At 42.6% G+C, this 21,979-nt stretch overlaps 2 protein-coding genes across 2 annotated transcripts; one reads left to right on the top strand and one right to left on the bottom strand.

Annotated features, from left to right (window-relative positions):
* Positions 1-128: 128 nt before the first annotated feature.
* pls1 (plastin 1 (I isoform)) lies at positions 129-8,330 on the bottom strand. Its single transcript, XM_070979427.1, has 15 exons — positions 8,243-8,330; positions 6,847-7,007; positions 6,631-6,760; positions 5,463-5,595; positions 4,913-4,994; positions 3,864-4,029; positions 2,930-3,072; positions 2,751-2,846; positions 2,186-2,381; positions 1,918-1,996; positions 1,117-1,231; positions 879-1,012; positions 629-752; positions 369-502; positions 129-267 (listed from the first exon to the last, which is right to left on the bottom strand). Exons 1-15 carry the CDS (start codon positions 8,310-8,312, stop codon positions 129-131), a joined length of 1,902 nt encoding a protein of 633 aa, XP_070835528.1. The 5' UTR covers positions 8,313-8,330.
* Positions 8,331-12,048: 3,718 nt separating this feature from the next.
* Positions 12,049-21,976, top strand: gyg1a (glycogenin 1a). The gene is made up of 7 exons (XM_070978997.1): positions 12,049-12,190; positions 14,870-15,005; positions 15,084-15,258; positions 15,476-15,638; positions 17,318-17,444; positions 18,319-18,556; positions 20,052-21,976. The coding sequence occupies exons 1-7, from the start codon at positions 12,049-12,051 to the stop codon at positions 20,214-20,216; spliced, it is 1,146 nt and encodes a 381-aa protein (XP_070835098.1). The 3' UTR covers positions 20,217-21,976.
* The last annotated feature ends 3 nt before the right edge of the window (positions 21,977-21,979 follow it).

The following is a 21,979-nucleotide window of genomic DNA, read 5'->3' as shown; positions in this document are numbered from 1 at the left end:
CAGAATGACAGTTTGTCTCACTCTGTCTGGTGATCACACAAGGGTTAAAGGTCAAAGAAAAGAAATTACAATGATGAGAAAAAGATGTAAAGTATATCGCTGCTTGGTTTCCAGGTGTCAGGTCTCTTTCACTGCTTGACCTTTTTCAAACCGTGACCCATGAGGCTGGCGAACAGCGTGAGCACCATCTTGGGATTCACTTCCACCACATCGTCCGGCAGCGCGTAGACACGAGCTCCGATCTTACGAGCCAGTGAGATCGCATACCTGGAAGAGGAACAGGAAGTGAGCGGAGTGAGGAGATGATGACTTAGTGACAAATACAAGGCTGCAGGAAGACGTAAAAACATTGAGAGTTTGTCTTTTACTTGGCATTGCTGAGTTTATCGGCATTCCTCAGCTGTCCTGTCTCGCTTGTCCTCACCATGTCCCACCTGACTGTACTGGGAGCAATGGCGTCGATCAGATAAATCACTGGTAGACCAGTGCAGATCAGGTCATCCTGCAGAAAACAGGGAAACAGATTCAAATACAAATGCAGCCTTGTGTTTACTCAAATACACATTGCACGCACGCACGCATGCACACACACACACACACACACACACACACACACACACACACACACCTTGAAGCTGCTGATCTGCATCTCCTTGTGTTTCTGGCTCAAAGTAGTGTTGACCCAGTTGAGGATGACATGATCTCCAACCTTCTCTCCATCACCCAGATCTGACAAAACCCTCACTATGTACCTGAAGGATCACAGGCAGGAAAGACAACTGAAACCACTGAAACTGACTCAAAATGGAAAACTTTGTCTTTCCAAATAACAAACTACAGCTGGTGACATGTCCCAAAGCTGCTGATGGTGCATGTACCTCCTCATCAGCTGCCAGACCAGTGCCAGCGTATGCATTGGACTCCCCTCATTCAAGTTTTCCCCTCCGATGCCGACAAGAGAGAAGTGAGCGACTTCCCTGCCCAGCTCCACAGCATAGTTACAATTCTCCAGCTACGACATGAAGAAAAACAGCGTTATGTTCCTTTAACTTTCCCATCAAAATGTTTATTTTCTGCTCGCTAACTTTCTATTTTGTGCATTCAAATTATCCACACCTTCTTCATATTGGCCCCCAGGGCAGGATACGGCGGGTTGTTGACTTTCTTCCAGTTCACATACACGTTGATCTTCTCAAAAAGCTGCAGGATCACCAAACCATCACACAGGTCGCTGCAGAGGACAGAACACAGACAAAGTGAGGAACATGCAATATGTATGCCCGTCTCTCAGGAGCACGACGAGTTAGATTACATTACATTAGGCTAAATCCAATATATTTTAGACTCTATATGTTCAAATTGGATTACTCTTGGGCCAAAGAAAATCAGTAAATTAACGTAGAATCTGATTTCCCCGGGTCACATAGACTCACGGCCTCAGTATTTTACTACTACTACAGAGAAAAAACTGTAAAGTAAACTGATGATTGGTTGTAGATTAGGAGGCTGATAAGAGAGGCTGTAAAACTGTTGCCAGGCGTTAGCTCATGTTGCCTCTCTGTAGATTAAGAGCGTCGTCACCTGTCCCCTATGGAAAGTGTCCTGAGACAACTTCTGTTGTGATTTGGTAAATTAAGTAAATTAAGTAATATCATTTCAGCTTGAACCCTTGAGCAAGGCACACTGCTCTGTCTACCAGTAGAATACTTTACTACTACTACTACTACTACTACTACTACTACTAAAATAATAACATTAATCTTTATTTATGTGGCACCTTTCAGAAACAAGTTTAGAGAGGGAGAAAGAGGGCACTGCTTTTGCTCGCCTGGGCAGCCCTGAAGTATAAATGGTTTGCTGTGCAATGTTAAAATCCCTGATAAGGTTAACCACATTAATGTGTAACTGATGATGTACCTGTACAGGTGGTTGACATATGGAGAGACACCCAGAGAGTTCATCCAGTTTCTAAATGTCTTCTCTTCTCTGGTCTCACCTGGACAGACATAAAGACGTGATAAAGACCAGCTTCTCTGTTCCCGTATAGTTACTGTCAGCTGATGGGAATCTTTGAGCTTCAGCTATGGCTCACAGACAGTACACACAGATTTATGGCTGCCATAACTTGTCACACCCTGGAACATTTATTTCCAGGGCTTTTTACTGGGTTGTGTCTGCGTCTCACCCTCTATGTGTGCACCCTCTATGCCGTTCATGTGAACACTCTGCAGAGTGGGATGCATGTTGAACAGGTTGGCCACAAAGGCCAAGTTGAGTTTGCTGTTTCCAGATGTGATGTCTCGAGGAGAAACAAACTGTCTGCAGTCCAGCCGGGCCGCCTGCTGCAGCATCAGCTCAGCCCTGTGGTCCAAGTCATGCTCCTACACATACACATGAACACAGACGCCTACTTAAAGTACAGTTACCTCATACTTGTCCTCCACTACGATTCAGAGGCAAACATTGCTGCAGTATTAATGTAACGACTTTAGCTACAAGTCACTTTGCAGCTTTACTTTAATAATACAAAATGTAATAAAAAAAATAAATTATGATGTAATATTACAGATTAAGATAAAACTCTATTGATCCCAGAGGAGAAATTCACTAGCTAGCCAGCAGATGAACTATAAAAGGTAGTTAAACCGCCTTTACCAGCTTCAGCTTTAAAGTGATGATCACATTTTACTTAAGTACAAGATCTGAGTACTTCTTCCACCTCTGATGAACATAATGTGAAAACTACTCACGTAGAGGCCGCTCATGTCGATTTTGACACTCATGCTGTGTTCCTTCTCTGCATGAAGGGTGATCTGGTCCAACAGGTGGAAGTAGGCTCGCGAGTCCTACAGTGGTCGAGTACGAGAAGGTGTTAGGCTCGCGTGTTTGTGTATTTGTGTTCACGTATGAGTGTGTTCTGAAGGGGAACCTTAATATCTTCGCTGAAGTTGCTGATGGACGCTGTTCCAGCGTTCTGTAGATGATAGTTGACCCAGCGGAGCAGCATCTCTTCAGGGGAGAGAGCCAACAGTTGGTCCAGATGTTCCCCGTCTATCAGCAGGTTAATGAGACCTAAAGACACACGTGTCCGAATGTTAGGATCAAACGTTGAATGGCATGGTTTATTAAATCTGTCTGATGTTTTCAATTCAAGCACTCATACTGCGTGTGCAAGAGGGGAACATCAACCACCTCTCATTGTCAGCTTTATCAAATATATTCAAGAATACACAAATTGGATGGAATGAAATTTAACAGTGAGTTATACGTATATGTTAAACAGGGGTGGAGGCTGAGCAAAAAGACCCACCGTCAGGGTTTCAAATGTGTTAAAAGTGCAGAAAGCACGGAAAGTGGCTGCATCCTCTGCTCCTTTTGTTTGGATTTAAAAGCTGCCATACAAAATTCAAATGATCATGTTTCACCCAAAATAAGACAAAAATGTCCTAAATCCCAAATCTCGGGACCTCTCGTCACAGGTTGGATGTCTAGAAATCAGTGAGCAGTTGGATTAAAGTGGGATGTTCCTGTTTTGTGTGAATGTGCCAGCCTGACATAAAGGCCTGAATTATACAATTCTGTGTAGCATCATTGTGCTTTTTCTTGTTTTTCACAAAGTGAAAACGTAAGTTGTGCAAGTGAAGAGAGGGAGTAAATGATTACTAGAATTTAAGTATTTATTTGTTAATGTCTTTATTATCTGAGTGATAAGTGATAATTACAGCAACAATTGATTCAGCCTTAAAACTTATGATACTTAAAGCATGAATCTGCTTCTGTCTAGATTAGATAGTTAGATTAGAATAGTGTACCTATGAGATTAATGTGAGTGAATGTGTGTGTGCGTGCGTGTGTGTGCTGACCTTCGTTCTTGCTGATTTCTATATCAGCAAAGAGGCCAACCTTGATAATCTGCCAGAGCATTCCTAGAACCAGATGGGGTTTCCCAGCCATCAGACCATGGGCATCGATGCTCACCACCGTGCAGCCGATCGCTGAGGCCGAGTTCAGAGCCAGGACCAGGTTCTCCTACAAACCGCACATTCATTTTTCGCTCATTGTCAGCTATTTAATAGCTTAACAACAGCTCAGCAAGACTGTGATTGAATCCTCCAAATAATAATAATAAATCAAATGCAGCACCCTTCTCTTAGAGGCGGGATGACTGGATGCATGAACAACCACCGAAAAATAAAAGGTCAAAGATTTGAGTCTGTCTTTCTTGACTTCTCTACACAGGAGCAAACGGCAGAATCATAAGTGATATAAAAAAGAAAAAATGCAGTAAAAGTTAATATATTACAAGCTCTTTTTGCAGAGTCCACATATTTTGATCTGCACGTATACTGATACTGTCTTAGTTTACATCCATATATACGTGGAGTATACTAGAATTGGTTAAGAGGCATTTTTTTTGGCCAACTGCTAAATAGAACCAAGTAAATTCCACTATTTCAAGAGTGTTTGATGAGGAGATTGATACCATTTTCATATCTGCCAGTTTAAAGTGAGGCTGCAGCCAGTTAGCTCAGCTTATCTTATCTTAGCATAAAGATGGGAAAACGATTGGAAAAAGCTCGTCTGGCTCTGTGCAAAGGTAAAAAATTTTTTTTATCTACCAGCACCTTGAATTATGTGACCTTTAGACAGAATCATTACTATATTCCCCCTGTTTGTGGCATTCATGCTAAGCTAAGCTAACCAGCTGCCGCGGTAGCTGCTGATCTTCTCATTTGCAGTCTGCAGCAAGAACACAAATGTGTATATTTCCCCAAATGTCAAACAATTCCTTTTGTTGATGATATGGCTATTACACATCTGATGCTTCTGTCCTTTCAGGTAGATAGACGCACAATGCACAAGAAATTCCTTCTTATTTGCAGTGTGTGTCTTATGAAATGCTACCACTCACTGTCATTTTGAAGGTGGTAAGTTTCTTCTTGTTGATGACTCTTTCGTCAATGGTTTCAGGCTGAGACTGGTTGATCATCTTGCTGTTGGAGAACAAGGTGTGTGAGTGGATGAATCAACATGTTAGACAATGTGTGCAACTCCAGATTCTCACGGCAGCAGTCTCTGTAAATTACCGTCCGTCATGTGATGAAACAGCAATGACAAGGCCTGAACTACTATAAAAACTACAATAAATCTGAGTCACGGCATTCCTGCTTTACAATTTACTGTCACAGAAGAGATTGAAACAATCTTTCCTTTCATAGTCATTCCATTTTTCCGTGTACGACAATAAAATGCTTTACATTTACATTTCTGGTCCAGTAGCTTTGATTCCACCTGTTCCTCGGTCACATTTTAGGTGTTTTCTGGTTTTATTTGCAAAGAATTACAGGAATCAGCAGAACAGAAGAGAAAGGGGATGTAATGTGTGTGTGTGTGTGTGTGTGTGTGTGTGTGTGTGTGTGTGTGTGTGTGTGTGTGTGTGTGTGTGTGTGTGTGTGGGTTACCATAACAGGATGCCATCACGGACAGAGGTGAAGAGACTGTCATCGTCAGGGCTCATGGGCAGCAGATGTTGGCAGTCCGGATCTCTGGCCAAGGCTTTGTTGATCCAGTTGACAAATGCCACCTTCTCCTCATCTAAGCACACACACACAAACACACACACACACACACACACACACACACACACACACACACACACACACACACACACACACACACACACACACACATAACAGCATTTGTCAACAAGTAGTACTTCTTATATTATGACAATTGTGTTTTAGTGTATTATCATTTATTATCTGTTTATACAGCAGGCAGCACTTACAGGTGCCCACAGGCTTACAACTGCACCACAGTGCAGTGCAGTACACCTTAATTAAACGTTTGGATTGATTGGATGTTTGCTGATTATGAATGCTAAATATGGGGAGTTAAAGTAAAGCAGTGCCTCAGAATGAACATTCATTATTTGTCACATGTACAGAGTATGTGAACAGCTTCGGAGCTAGCATCTGATTTTCTGAAAAATAAATACCTTTAAAAATATCAATGTTTGCAAAACCCAGATGGTCTTTTAACAAAACTGTTCTGGAGGTGTTCTTAATTCTTAATCTGAATGCAAAAAGTTTCCCTCCTCATGCAGAACAAAGTTTTAATAAAGTTGCAAGTCTTGTATATTTGCTATCAGGGTAGCCAGCCTTACACTGTCCTGTGACCCATCTGATTCTGTGATCTCCAGCTGTGTTGCTGCTGTAAACACTGCAGTTTTTATCACATGCTTTATTTTGATAGGTACTGGAAAATGCCCAGGAGTCCCAACAGGGTCATCAGGTTTGGGTCATAAATTTCAGTTCACCCACATCACAGCTGTCAAAATCTCAATTCTAAGGGGACATGTTTGGTAACAAACTAAAGCACGAGTGATAAAAATGTTTGGAGTGGAAATAAAGCTGAACATCTCAATCAGATCACAGTCTGATGGATCACAGAACATTTTGTTTGGATCTAGACAAAGAGACCCAGCTTGGCAAACGTGCAAAAGATGGAATATTTTTCCCAGATAAAAGGTACAAACTAGTCATAAATGCATGTGTGTGTCAGCCGCAGATGCAGTAATTATGAACCTGTATGAACACACACCAGCACACACAATGCATACTCTCTCACCAGAGTAGGAGTGCTGCGTTCCCTCGCTGGAGTTCTCTGACATTCCTCCGAAGGAGCGGATCCCATCTCTCCTGGTGATGGTCTTCCTGAACGTCTCGCTGAACTCCTTGCTCTTCAGCTCCTGATAGATCTGAGCACAGACAGGCCGAGTTACTCCGTGCATGGCTGGGTGAGTGCATTCGCATATTTGCAGCACAATCTTGCATCAGAACTCACAGCCACGAATTCCTCAAAGCTGATCTTCTCATCCTTGTTGGTGTCTCCGGCGATGAAGATCTCGATGATCTCTCGCACCCTGTAGCCCGGCAGGGAGAAGCTGGCCTCCCTGAACAGCTCCTGGAGCTCAAAGTCACTCACGTAGCCGCTGTTATCAATATCTGAACACACAGAGCAGCACACACACAGATACACTGAGTCAATATGCTTCACAAATATCAATGTGAAACTCATGAGCTCAGTATTTATGGGTAAATATTATACACAGGTGATAAAAGCAAGGACAAACAAAAGACTGGTAATGTTTTATTAACAGGTTTTTAATTCCTTAGAATTCCTGATATATGTAATATGGTGCTGATAATAGGGAGAGTAAAGACTAATATTGATTTTAATTAGGTCTTTTTTGTAATTTCCTACACTAGAAATATCTTGACAATTATTGGATGTATTATCACGCAATTTAGTTGGCAATTCATGGTCTTCTGTCTGCTTTTGTGGACAAATTTTCAGCCGATGCCATGTCCAGGTTTATGAGTAAGTACTGGCGCTAATTAGCTAATGTTAGCATGGCGCTAATTAGCTAATGTTAGCATGTTAACATGGCAAATGAAGATTGTAACAGTAGTAAACACTTGTGAAAACAGAAATATTTAAACTGGACAGAAATGACAAATGTTAGCACACATGCAAATACTTTTATTGTATTTTTCTCTCAGATTTTTGCCATCTTTGCTCACCCAACACTACATATGATAAAACCTCACAAGTGACTAAACAGGCTGACCTGACCCTCCTGCTAACACCATCCACACACAGCTAAAGTATGCCACACTTAAAAGTTTGATGCTCAAATTTTAGCCGTTACTTTGAGTTCATTTAATTGGATTTGTACCAATTAATATTAATTCACCCCGTCTTCATTCTACTTACAATTAGTGGCAAATTACATAGGCCTCTGAAGACCTTTTCTTTTAATTTCCATTTATTTTGTTTGAAATTAACTGGGACCAGTAAAATAAAGTGTTACACATGGTTTTAAAGTGGACAAAATCTCACCCACTGTTTATCTTTTGTGCCTTGTGCTATATCATACTGTGATATGAAAGTGTGAGGCCATTGCATTACTTATATTGCTCCGTATCATCGGTGTATGTTTGTAATTAGACACTCATGACCGACTGATAAAATCTTACAATTACCTTTGGAAATTCCTCACACACAGAGTACACATACTGCTCATCAGCCAGAGCCATAAAAATCTCTTACATAAGAGTCATACCTTACGGTCAGCTGTAAAACTCTTACTGTGCTCAGAAATTCCTGTCAATACAAGTGGTCAGGTGTGTGTGCATGTGCATGTGTGCGTGTGTGTGTGTGTGTGCGTGAAACTCACCAATTTTATTAAAGGCCTCTCTGAGATCATCCAGGTCCTCTCGGGAAATATGTGTGACATGATTCGACATAGTAGCTTCTGATTTGGGTACCTGAAACATGGACACACACCAGCACAAACACACACACACACACACATGATTAGGACTCAAAGTGGAAGCTCTTTACAAGATTCAACGATATGTCGACTGAACAGGGAAGCAGTTATGGAAAGTTACTGTGCTTCAGAACAATTATGAGGTACTTGCACTTTACTTGAGTATCTGCATTTCATTTTAGTTGTACTTGTATTCCACATCATTTCAGAGGCAAACATTGTACTTTTTTGTCCAGCACATTTATCTGACGGCTGTAGTTACTAGTCACTTTACAGAATAAGAATAATAATCTTAATTAAAAGCCATCAGAAAAATGCCTAAAATACACCATCCAGCGGTCCACAATCGTTTTGGTTTGTGACCTCAAAACCTGACCTCTTGGTTGGGAACCACTTCGAACAGCCACAACAGTAAAGTGATGCCTATACACTGATGCATCTGTACCAACAATCCAATAATTAACACTTCATCAGGCACAACGGAGATTTTACTGCACATCAAGTACTTTTACTTTTGATACTTTCAGTGTATTTTACAGATAAAACATCTGTACTTTTGCTGAAGTATGATTGCATGGTATGATAACTGATTTTTACATTGTTGTATCAGTACGTATACTCAGATAAAGGACCTGCGGGCTTCTTTCAGTGCGGTAAACACATATATTCACTTAGAATCTCTTTGAGAAAGACAAAGGAAAGACAGCATGAGACCAAAACAGAGACAAGTACCTCCAAAAAAGTCTGTGTGGTTCCTGTTGGCCCTGTCTTGGGTTACGAGCCTCTTGATGTAGATTCTGCTGGACTGGCTACACGACCTGAGTCTTCCAGAGCTCTGCAAGACTGCAGACCGGGACAAAGCGGAAGCTCTGGAGAGCTGATTACCTCTCCGAGGAGGAGTCAGTCAGGAGAGTCTTTCTGCCGGTGGACCTTTGTCCTGCCTGGACCCTGGGATAGACATATCTAACGGTTAACATTTAACACCTCAGCTGTGTCATCGTGTTATTGTCTATAAAGAGAGCTTCATCTGTTTGTCTCTTCTGGTCGCTGATTTGCAGCTGAAGTGCACAGGCTTAGTGGAGACAGCATGGAAAATTTAAATTACTATAATGGCTGCACAATATATTGTGTGAGGAAAATAGCTGGGAACAGAAGACAAAGGCAAAAATAAAGCAACTAAATAAACTAAAAGAAAAACACAACAAAGGGCAATTAAATAGCATTTATGGCAAATCCGCAGTCTACAGTGTACAGCGGCAGCAGGTGCTGCTTTGGCTCTTCTTTCATATCTTTAGTGGCAAATTTCTGTCTTAGTTGGTTGCCACTTTACCTAGTTTATCTGTTGTTTTGACACATTTCTGCTTCTTGCATTAAGCAATGAATCCATCTCAAATTGAATCGTTTCATGCTTTACTTGTTGCTCCAGTTTCCCAAATAGCCAGCAACAATCCCTCATTCTACATAGCTGCAATGTGCCTAGATGACATACATAGATGATAGAATTAGAATGAGTGCATTGCCCAAAATGTCTATTTCATGCAATATTTTGTATCGTTCCTCTTGCTGCATTGTGTAGAAAAAACACATTTGGGATGAAGGATTCTTTCCAAAGTCAGGAGGTCTTTTGTCACATGTTTACATTTTGCATCTCTGTCAAACATGTTTAAAACATGAGGCCAGTGTTGGTCTGAATAGTTTGCCTCACTGCCACACGATGCCTTGTAACCTGAGGCACTGAGCCAACTGCATCACTTAGATGAAACTGCTCCACGTCCCAGCAACACTGACGCTTTACTGCAGCGTCGACTCATGTGGCATTACCTTAAAACCTAGCCAATTATGCTTTTTTATTTTCTTGCCTTCATCCCTTTTTACATCCTAAACCAGTGCTGTTTGACCTGTATGTTTAAGTGAGGAAACATCCAGACAACATCTGTCTGTAGCTGTAGTATAGTAGAGTTTGGCAACTTTACATTGTGCAGCAAAGTTTATCTATAATTAAGAATATTCAAACTGTAATGTAAGGAAACAACAGAAGTAAGGAGCTTACTTTCACTTCCAGGCCGGCTGAAGAGCTTATGGTCCAAAGCAGAAAATCAGCTTGTTGCAGACTCAGAATCAGTTTTGGGCCCCTTTTCTCATTTATCTCCTTTTCTATTAACCCCTTTCACTGTCTTTCTTTTCTTCGCCTCCCCTTCTTTTCTCAGCCAGTCTCTCCTTTCACTTGTAGTGCTGCTCAAAAAGGCACGCGTGGTCCCATAATCAGGCCGAAACCGAGGCACAATGTGCGCAATATCTCTCTGTTTGCACACAGAGTCTTAATTTTGCGTCTGCATCCACACAGCTCCAGGGCTTCCTCAGACACCTGATCAACCTGGTTTCACTCTGTGAGTCTGAGGTGCTCTCCGGTTACCCTCTGCTCCTGATTGCCGGTCTCAGGCAAGCGCTCCACCTCCAGCTGTTCATGCACCAGCCTTGGTTTGGGTTGTGGACCCTGAGCCAGGATCAGTTGTCGGTGTAAAAGTGTAAGAAGCCGGCCAAAGACTTTCTCGTAAGCCTCCTGCATTATTCAGTGGCTCCTCAGGGCACATGCGCAGGAACACAGACATGCAGCACACACAAGCATACGAGCACACAAAGAGACTATAAAACAGCCTAAATAGTCTGAATTTATACAATTTAATAATATTGATAAAGGATTGTTTTAGGTTGATTTTCAGTTGAGCTAAAACAAATTCCACTGACAAAAAAAGAGGAAATCTAGATGTTTAGTGACCAAATATGAGAAATATTGTGAGAAACAAGTGAGAAATAAGCCCAAACAGTCAAGCCCAGCAGCCCTCTGTCTTTGCAGCCCTCTTTTCAATCCATTTGTCATTTTAAGCTTCCTTTTCTTAAAGGTTTGCCTTAAAACTATACTCACATGCTCATATGTACGTTGAAGGAGTTACTGGGTGCTATAATAAACAAAAATGCAGTGCCAGCAGCAGCTAGTGAGTGCATGCTGATAAACACTGTGATAAGAGCTTTGCTTTGATCTACTTGTGTGACTCAACTCAAGCGGACTGTTTCTTGGATTGCACATTTGCACACATGAGTGTGACATTCATCAGATTTCACCTCGACGCCCACCTGCACGCCCATCCTTGATGCTTCACTGAGCTGCAATGTGAAGTGATCACCACTCAGAGGCAGTGCTGACTCAAGACGGTGGAGTGAAGAGGATATTCTTGTTTTTCTTTTTTTGTAAGAAAAACAGACCAGAGAAGTGAAGATCATCATGCTGCTGAGTTGTTGCAAACAACTTGTTTCCACACCCTTCTTAAGCTTCCTTAACAGGTTTGTATCATTGTGTCACCTGCATGACTTCTTCTTGGGATGCTCTTTATTTCTCAATTCAGTGCAGCTCTGCAGGAAAGAGACCATCAAAGGTTGCATTTTCAAACTAGCATGTTTATTTGTTTAAATTTGTGGTTTATTGTCAATATGAACTTGTCAATATGAACTTATGTTATATATGTTATATTTTTGAAAGTTAATTCAAGTTTCATACAATGAGATTAAACATTTTTGATCGTATTAACTTTGCAATGATATCTAAAGGAAAACATAGAGGAAATTCGTGAACACAAAGACAGCTTTATTCATATATATTTCTGGGGGAGGAGGGGGAGAGCACGCAGGGGGGCGTGTCAGCTGTCACTGGTCACATGACCCGGAAAATGTGGGGCTTAATTCCTGTATTGGACTGCTCCCAGCTGCTGAAGCTCTGCCCTTCGCAGTGCAAACCCTTCGTCTGTCCCATCACGACCCCCGCGGCCCCGGCGGACCCTCCTCAGAGCGCCATGTCAGGTAAGACACTCTGGGGCTCCGCCGACACTCGCAGCCGCCACACTGTTACCGGAACACGGCCACTCCGGACCGGACGGGCTGCGCGAACTACCCTCTTCTCCCGAAATATCGCGAATTTAATCAACGCTGCAGAAAACTCTGCTGTAACGCTCACTGCTGCTCGGATATGGACGGAGATGAGGCAGTGAGGTGTGATCGTAGTGTACTCACTGCTGTGGATGTTTGAAAGATTGTGATGTGTTTGATTTGATGAGTTGCTGCAGTGGTTTGGACCGAAGTAAAGCTGCCGATCAACAAGAGGAGCACATCCGGTTCCATATTTCAAAATTAAACCTTGTTGAATGCAACTAGTGCTGGCACACAAAATGTAAAAGAAGGAGAATTCTGTTGAGAAAAACTTTAATATTCTCTTCAAAATTCGTATTTTTCATTGATTTTTGTCATTTTGGTGTGAGAGTTTTGATTTTAGCCCAACTGATGCTGACACTGACATCAATATGGGAGATTTTGAAGAATCAGAAAATGAACACATCAAAAAACATTTTTGATAAAGTTGCCTTTAAATGTGGTTATTATAAAACTGTGATAAAGATGGTGGAACGTTTTACGTTTGATAAATAAACTTGTCGGTGCAGTCTCTGACTCTGCTGCTGAAGTTCTTGTAAGTTATCGGCCAACATTTGCAGCAGCATCAGTTCATCTGATTAGACAATATTGGTCGAGCATTAATGTTGAGGTCTGGTTAGTGTTTACACAGTCAAAGTGAAGTCAGACTGAAGTTAAAGTGGAAGTGCAGATTGTGACACTGAACATCTGGTGTCACAAAGTGGGTAAGTGGAAATCACTGACATTGCTTTACCAGCATTGATGATTTCTCCATGTAAATTGTAGCCGGTTAGCTTAGCTTAGCACAAAGACTGCGAGCTGCGTGAGAGATTGATTTTCTCACTCTTGGTAAGGAAGCAAATATGCATATTCCTTAAATGAATAAATGTGTGCTTAATCAAAAATGTCAAACATTAACTGGTTTAGCTTCTCCAGTGTGAATATTTGATGGTTTTCTTCATCCTTTTTGACACTAACTGAACATTGTTAGGTTTAGACTGCTTGTTGGACAGAAACACACAATCTCAACATGACACCTTAACCCTAAAGGGTTAATCAGGCCCTGCTTACTCACGCATGATGTCACATGTCAACTGTCTTTTTTTTTTTCCACTCTAACTAGTCCGTGCACAGCTATGGTCTTGTACACACTTGCTGAAAAAGTAAAACTTCTGTCAGTTGTCTAAATATCTCAAACCTGCCCCAGTTGTTCAAATGTAACTTTATTCCATACCTCATGTATGCTTTTATTTTTTAAAGAAAACACTATGAACTTCCTGGATCAATGTGGGGTCTTGGACAAACTTGACTAGTTGTTTCTCGGTGCCTACGTGCAGCACAGTGTGTGGCCTTTTTTAATACTATAAAAGTCTAATAGTGTCACACTTTTATAGTGTATAACTATTAATATGGCCCCTTGGAAAAAAAACTCACTTTATAATGAGTTTTGATAACGGTAACAATATAAAAAAAATTCTACATTAATCTGAAATAACATACAGGAAAGGTGTTTATGTCTCTAATGTACACTTTACATGCATTTCTGCGTTTTTTGCAAACAACTACAAATCTGACGAAGATAAACAACTGTATTTTGCGCATTATTCATCAGTGTACTCATTTATATTTTAAAATCCTTTCAACATTACCACCACTGACTGACATTTTAAACAGATTTTACCACAATGTGTGAAATGTGAAAAATATCTGTCTTGCTAATTCTGAGACGTGTCAGACCCTGAGCTGTGGGGGTCGTACTTTTATATGCAGCCACATGCTATAACTGTGTGGGAACACAGCACATGTTTCCTGTACGGCCTTGTTGGTGAGACCGGCCTTACGCTCTTTTGATAGTCACTTAAAAGTTCCTTGAAACAGCCCTCAGCAACCGTACAGCGCTGCCTCTGATCAGGTTTCCCAGAGGTCCCTTGCGAGGCACACATCCAGCTTGATGAATACTATCTGCTGGCTCTGGGCCCACTTTCACTGGAGCAACACAGTGTGCCCCCTGCTGTTGCTAATATATGCATGGGGGGACTCATCAGACACTGAATTTCACACAACAGGCCTGCAGATGAATTAGACATGCTGGGGCTGGAGCAGTGGCTGACTGCTTGAAAAAAGCTGCACAGTATCTTTTAAGATACACAGATAATTGCATGTTTACACAACTGCCGTCACTTTGTTATCTTAATCACCAGCATGATTAATAGGTCACTCGTTACTTTAACACTACTGTGCAGAATATGAGCCTATACAAAATAGGCAGCGTGCATGAGAGTTGGGGAAGCACCAGGAGTTGTCATACATGGACTTTTCATTAACCCTTAAATGGTTTTTGCACATGAAGTGACTGGTGTATCTCGCTATCAGTAAACACATCATTAACCCTGCTCCTTGTGAGCAAAATGAATTCTAAAGCTTGGTTTAAAAGGCCCTGAAAAGGTTTTAGACAGAAGAGGCATGAAGTGATGACACTTGTATGAGAACGTGCTGATGGATGTGTGTGTGTGTGTGTGTGTGTGTGTGTGTGTGTGTGTGTGTGTGTGTGTTTGTGTGTGTTTCTCCATGCAGACCAGGCTTTTGTGACGCTGGCCACAAATGACAGCTACGCCAAGGGAGCGATGGTTCTCGGCCAATCGTTACACAACCACAACACAACCAGGAAGCTGGTCGCACTCATAGGACCTCATGTTACAGAACCTTGCAGGTAACTCTTTAGCCTTTAATCAGGCACAAATTATATCCAGTACACACACTCACATAAGTCATCCCGCGTGTGTTGTAGGGATGCAATGCGCTCTATCTTTGACGAGGTGTGTGTGGTGGACGTTATGGACTCGGGTGATGCGGCTCATCTGTCCCTGATGAAGCGTCCGGACCTGGGAGTGACGTTCACCAAACTGCACTGCTGGACGCTCACACACTACAGCAAGTGTGTGTTCATGGACGCGGACACTCTGGTGAGGAAAAACCTGACAATAGCAGAAAAAGTTTATTCTAGGTTTTATCCCTAAAACCTGCGATCATGCAGTGATATAGTGTTTCACCACTGATGAATGTTTCCTCTGCGTTTTGGCCTCAGACTTCTGCAAAGTTTCAAATCACTGTTGTGGAAACATGATTGATGAAACTCAACACGTCTGAGTAAGTAAGTAACATTTATCTGACTGCATTCAGGTGCTGTCAAATATAGATGAACTCTTTGAGAGAGAGGAACTGTCTGCAGCGCCAGATCCTGGTTGGCCGGACTGTTTCAACTCCGGCGTGTTCGTCTTCACGCCTTCCAATGAAACGCACGAGAAGCTGCTCGCGTTCTGCAGTGAAAACGGCAGCTTTGACGGTGAGACCCGAGTGTTGTTTTTTCTTCTGTCCTTCAAAGTGAGAGCAAAGGTTTTATAAGTACAGGAGACAGACACTGATATCAGTTTTGAAGCACAGAAAAATGAAGTGTTTTCTTGAGCGATGATGGGTTCTGACTGTTGCAAGTATAATCTGCAAAACAGCATGTGACCACAACCACAGACTTCTGAAGGGAGTTTTGGAGCATGCAGGTTCAGTTTTTAGAAGCAAGAGAGTCTACATTTGAGCAATTTGCTCGACATAAACAAGCAACAACCATCACGGCTGAGTGCTGAAGCTGTTTGCAGGTCTATCAAGGCACCCTCACCTCCAAACACACCCCTCTATAAGCCTTAATGTCATTTGGGGTACAGTATCTTTCCCAAGGACACTTCCACACGCAGACTGGAGAAGCCGGGGATCAAACCTTCAGAGCCACCGCTGCCCTAAAATGCTAACATTAGCATTTATGACTGTAGGTTTCAAAACATTTTGCCAAAGGACTGCAGTTGAGAACAATGGCACACTTACAGAAATGCTGCTAAAGGTTTGTTGTCTGATTATGATTTAGTATGTTAGCATGCTAGTGTTTGCTAATTAGCACTAAACACAAAGTACAGATGAGGGGATGTATTTATGGTGTTGGGTCATTAACAAAAGTATTGGGCAAAGTAGTCAGGGGGTATTATCATAATCCATCCTGAGGGGAACGTGTAAGTGTACGAAATTTCATGGCTAAAAATCTTATTTTGCATGAGAAGTTAGACTTAGCCCTGCGATCGACTGGCGACCGGTCCAGGGTGTACCCCACCTCTCGCCCGTTGACAGGGATAGGCTCCAGCCCCCCCGCGACCCCGAAAGGGATAGGCGGTATAGAAAATGGATGGATGGAAGTTAGACTCAATAGTCGGTCATTAGTAGAACCATAGGTGCTAATGCACTGGTATCAATACTGGTGTGAACACCAAAAAAAAAAAGGTATATAAAGGCTAAAAGTTCATCTTCCTTTACTAAAGTTACAGAGACTTGGATTTAATCTCTAACTCTGGAAGATAAGAGGTTGGACTGCGTGCATTTGAATACATGAATTCTTGTGTATATGGCTTTCTTCCACTTTTATTTATAAGCCCTGGACAGTGTGAATATGAATCAAATACAAGACCACACCAAACATTTCTCTCTCTCCACACACACTGACTTGGTCTAACCTTGTTCCTCATCCCGCTCATTGTCTGCTGTTAGCTGTTAGCTATTGTGCTGTGGTTGGATAATGTCTTCATTCACTTTCTGTGCCGTCGTCTCACAACGTTGCCGACGCTTTTCAGTTTCTATTTATACTTGGCTGAAAGGAATGTGTGCTATGTGTGTGTGTGTGCGGTGTTGACCATTCAGATATGCACTGCAGTGTGCCAGAGGAGAGACGCCACATATGGTAAATGTAACTGGAATAAAAATAACATTTTATGTCATTCACTAGCTTGTTGCACCCCCGACCCTTTGCTCATAGCAAAAATACAGAATCATTCCCATGTGACTACTACTGTCCCAAATGTGGCCTTGTTTATTTTGCCCAAACAGAGCTCTGGACTGTCTTTCACTTTGCATGTACTTTACCAGGAAGTGATGTGTAAAACTATGATTCTGAGCGTATTTGTGTGTGTGTGCTGTTCTTGTCTGCAGGGGGAGACCAGGGGGTTCTCAACAGTTTCTTCAATACCTGGGCGACGGCAGATATTTCCAAACACCTTCCTTTCATCTATAACCTCAGCAGTATAGCCATCTACTCCTACTTGCCAGCTTTCAAACAGTGAGTGCACACACACACACACACACACACACACACACACACACACACACACACACACACACACACACACACACACACACGTTGTGTTTTATCACTTGTGGGGACATTACGTAGACTTACATTCATTTCCTGGAGCCTTACCCTAACCTACCATAACCACTATTTGCCTGTTTCTAAGCCTATACCTAACCCAACCTTACCTAACCCGTAACCCTATCCTCAGTCTTCACCCTAAAATTTAACGATTTACATTAAGGGGACCTTTGCATTTTGTCCTCGTAAGGCAGGTGAGTCCCCACAATGTGACTGTGTAAACAGATTTTTGTCCCCACAACGTGATACCTGGTCTCACCCCCCCCCCCCCCAACAATAACCATTATAAGTGAACCTTAACCCTGACCAAGTCTTCACCCTGTAAAAAGCAGTCTGCACCTGTGAGGACCTCAACTTTGGCCCCATGGGGACAGAAGGTCCTCATAAGTGTGAAGTCAGGTTAAAGTCCCCACTGGGATATAAAAACAAAAACACACACATGGTTTCTTCATACGCTCACATGTAGAAGTCTTTTTGTCCTGATTCTGTCGATTTCCTTGATAAACTTCAGGATGTTTGTGTGTTAGGTGGCATAAAGCTTATCCAAGGTTAGTTCAAAGATTGCGTATTTGTGTGTGTGTGTTTGTCTGTGGTTGGGTGTTGAATTTCAAGGAGCTGCTGAAACCTCTCACAACACACATTCTGCCCGGCTCAAAAAAGAGGAGCTACATTTGAATACTTAGCAGTACCATGTTCTCCAGTCATCAATGTCGCCTGCAACAGCCATCAGCAAGTACTGTGGGAGTTAATATCTCTTTCTCTTCATCTGCTGCGTTTTCAGTTACGGCCATGACGCCAAGGTGGTGCACTTCTTGGGCAAGGTGAAGCCATGGAACCACTCCTACGACGCTCAGAAGGGCGAGGTCAAAGGTCACACCCTGTCCCCCGACCAGGGCCAGCTGCACCCCGACTACCTGGTCATGTGGTGGAAGCTGTACGCCAAATCTGTGCTGCCTTTACTGCAGCGGGCCTACAGGGACACTCCTTTCAGCAGCGGCTTCGTGGAGGCGAACGAGGACGTATGTCAGCCGCCGTGCATGTGTCGAAACATAAATGAGGGTGGCTGTGACTGTGTGTGAATATGTGTTTAGCCTGTTGCATAATTGGCATGTCCTGACTGTGTCAAAACCTGCAATCACAAGGTGACCTCTCCTTTCTCTGCCTCGTATTTAAAATGCGTGAATCTGTCATGGTTTGCCGTTACCGAGGGGTGGAAGTGCCACATGTCAAAGCTTTTTCTTTGATTCTTGAGCATCAGATAAAAGTTTTAGTTGTCACAGTAACGAGGAAAAGTTGATTGGTTCCACATTCCTCAGCACCAGTCTGTTGCCAAAAGTTGTCTTGGTCGCGGCTGGTATTTCCAGTCATCTCTGTTGTCATGACTGAATGGGTAGCTGTTGTCAGTGAAACCTGCAGGGTGCCAGGCCTCAAACAACTGTTCAGAACTTCACAGTGTAGCAGGAAGTTGCCTTGATGCCTGTTGTAATAGGGCGGCAGTGAAACAGTTAGTCAAAAACGGGTTTTGGCTGCCAAAACCTGCAGCTTTGCCCAATTACCTGGAGCCGTGCCATGTTGTGTCACACTGGCAAGTTTCTGCAGGCAGCACCTTGGTTTCACGGAGACACTTCTGACGTTCGCACGGGCTCAAGTTTTTTCAATCTGCAAACCAAACGTGCCCTGAAAATTTAGGACTTTTTTTTATTATTGCTTAGTGTCCCACTTCTGCTGAACAGTGGCTGCAGTGGCCAAGAGTGGCAATTGCATAATATATTAATAAATGAATTTCCCCAAATCCCAAAGTTTGCTAACATTAGCCACCCTAAGCTACCAGTCATACCAGACCAGGTTGGGCTGTCGCAGTAAAAATTCCCAAACTGCAGTTTGCATTTACTGCAGTAAATATGTTTGTGTTTTATTGCTTATGAAGTCAGTTTTTCTTTTTTTTAATCCTATCTTATCTTCATGTGGAAGCAGAAGGTTTTCATTCCAGAGTCACATTTATCTTTGTCAAGTTTCTCATGGCTCACCTCAAATCTGAGTTGAGACATGTATGCGTTGGCGTGATTGCATTACATCACAGTTGTCTGATTACATTAGTTACATGAGTGCGATGTGGAAGCTTTAAGTTTGCGGTGCACAGAGAATGAGAACTGACTTTTCAGTGAAGTATGATACATGTTCTTTTTCTAAAAAAAATCCTAATCTTGAAATTAGTGTGTCTGGCATGTTTTGACTGGTATTGTCTTACTGAGTGTACTTCTACTGTGGGAAGCAAAACCTTTCTTGTTCTAGATGTTAGAAACACACTCAGCTCTTATCTGCCACATGTTGCAAAAATGCCTTCTTTGTACTTTGCCTCTTCTGATGAAACACTTACGTGTACTGATTGTGTCTTAAGCATAGAAAGAGTGCTCAGCCGAGCAGGGCCGGTCCCAGAGAAACCTGTCCTTATAAAGTATTCCTCCTGTCTTGTGTAATAATGATTCATTCATTCTCACTCTGTCTGTCACGCAGTGTAAGCTTCATGAGGAGGTGAGAGAGCAGCCGGCGCCTTGTGGTCCTCCCCAGAAGGTTTCATCAGAGGAGAGGAAGCAGCGCTGGGAAGAGGGCCAGATCGACTACATGGGTGACGACTCCTTCGCCAACATCGAGCGGAAGCTTGACTCCTTCTTGAAGTAGTGGCCAGGCGAGGAAGCGTGACAGAGAGAGCACCAGCTGAAGCTCTATGTGTGTGTGGGGGGGGGGCCGAAGCGCTGCTCAGCCAATCGCAGGGGCTTGATTAGCAGGTGACTGGGTGAATGCCTCACTCTCTGCATCCTGTCAGTGTGTGTTTGAATGATGGAGAGTTTAACACAATGCCCCCTCTTACCATTCACTTTTCTACGCTCAAATGACAAGTTTGAAATGCGCTCATTTTCTTTCTTGCAGAGTTGGATGAGAAGATCAATACCACTCACATGTTGGTGGATCAATATGAAGCTACCGCCAGCAGCTAGCTAATTTAGCTTAGCATAAACACTGGAAACCATCAGTGTTGGATATAAAAGTGGTGACCGCCCCTTCCCCAACCAGCTACTTGCTGGCACTGAGGTATTAAAAGGTATTAAAATCTTCCCACCCGCAACTCAATTCTTGCATTAAGTGTAAAAATGTTAATTTCCTGGAGCCTGATGATTGCTTAGCAAATGGCCTGAGTTTCCATTTAATTTTTTCACTAGGATGGTGAAGGCACAAGTCACGCTACTCTGCACGCTAACCCCCCCCCCCCCAAAAAAAAAAAAAAAACCTAACCAACCCAACCAACACAGGCAATGAGCACTAACCAATCATGACTTCGACATCCTGGAGAAAAACATGTAATACGGCAAATTTAACACCACAGGTGGTAAAATCTTTTCATCCAGCTCTCAGGGAGAAAGTGAATAAGCTTAAGATTACTTCCCCAAAATCTCAGACTATTCCTTAAAGTGTTCTTGTGCACCTGATGGAGATGTTTTCAGTCTTCCTAACCTGTGGAAACTTTCAGCAACAATGAAACTGGGGAAAATGGCCGTGGGCAAAGCCTGTGGCAAGTTGTTTCTGGGCTTTCTGTTACCACAGCTCCTTTCCTGCAATAACTCTCTAAACCACTCTGAAGCAGATATGCAACACTTCCCTCTTACAGTCCCTGCTCTCCTTTTCAGCCAGTTGTGAAAACCTCGCTTTGATCAGTGTCCACCTCAGTGGAGTACATAAATAAACGTCCCTAGCTGTGCCTCGGACACGCACCAGCTTACTGTGACTTCAGCTTCGTAACGTCTGGTATTGTGTTAGGGTCAGGGCTGTTTTGTGTTGTATTTGCATGGCACGGTTAAAACGTGGGTCAGTAATGAAGCACTTCCACCCACATCCTAAAGTGATGTTGATAAGTCAGTTTTGTATGTATTTTTGTGCTCCTCAGACATGTTCTCTGTACTCGTGCCCTGCATGTTATGTTCCTGCCAGACCCACATCAGTATATCTTTGTGCCATGACCTGTTTCGTCACTTCCTGTCTGTAGTGTTACCAGCTGCCTTATTGCCGTTTACTGTTTACAAAACCTCACTTACTGTAACTGCTGCTCGTAGCACAAATTGAACTTTGCTGAGTCACTCTTTTCCTGTTGCCAATACCTCCTTTACTTCACTCCAGCTGTGTGCCCTTAAATTATGATCTGTAACTCCTAACAATAATAATTCTCTCCTCACTCCATCAAACACTCCTATGGCTGACGGGGTTGAGAGAAAAGTCCATATGCAATATTTCTAATCTTGTCAGCCTGCTGAATCCTGAACATGCATGAGCGTGGAAGTGGAGCATAATCGTAGTGACACTGGTTAATGCAGGTCCGTCCTTTGACCCAGCTGTTAACTGTACATCCCTGTTGAAGAGCTAATAAAGAATTGGTGGGGGAAAAAAAATCA

Source organism: Chaetodon trifascialis, chromosome 14, assembly GCF_039877785.1.
Source record: "Chaetodon trifascialis isolate fChaTrf1 chromosome 14, fChaTrf1.hap1, whole genome shotgun sequence".
Taxonomy (NCBI): Eukaryota; Metazoa; Chordata; class Actinopteri; order Chaetodontiformes; family Chaetodontidae; genus Chaetodon; species Chaetodon trifascialis.
This window is presented reverse-complemented; position numbering and strand designations above follow the sequence as displayed.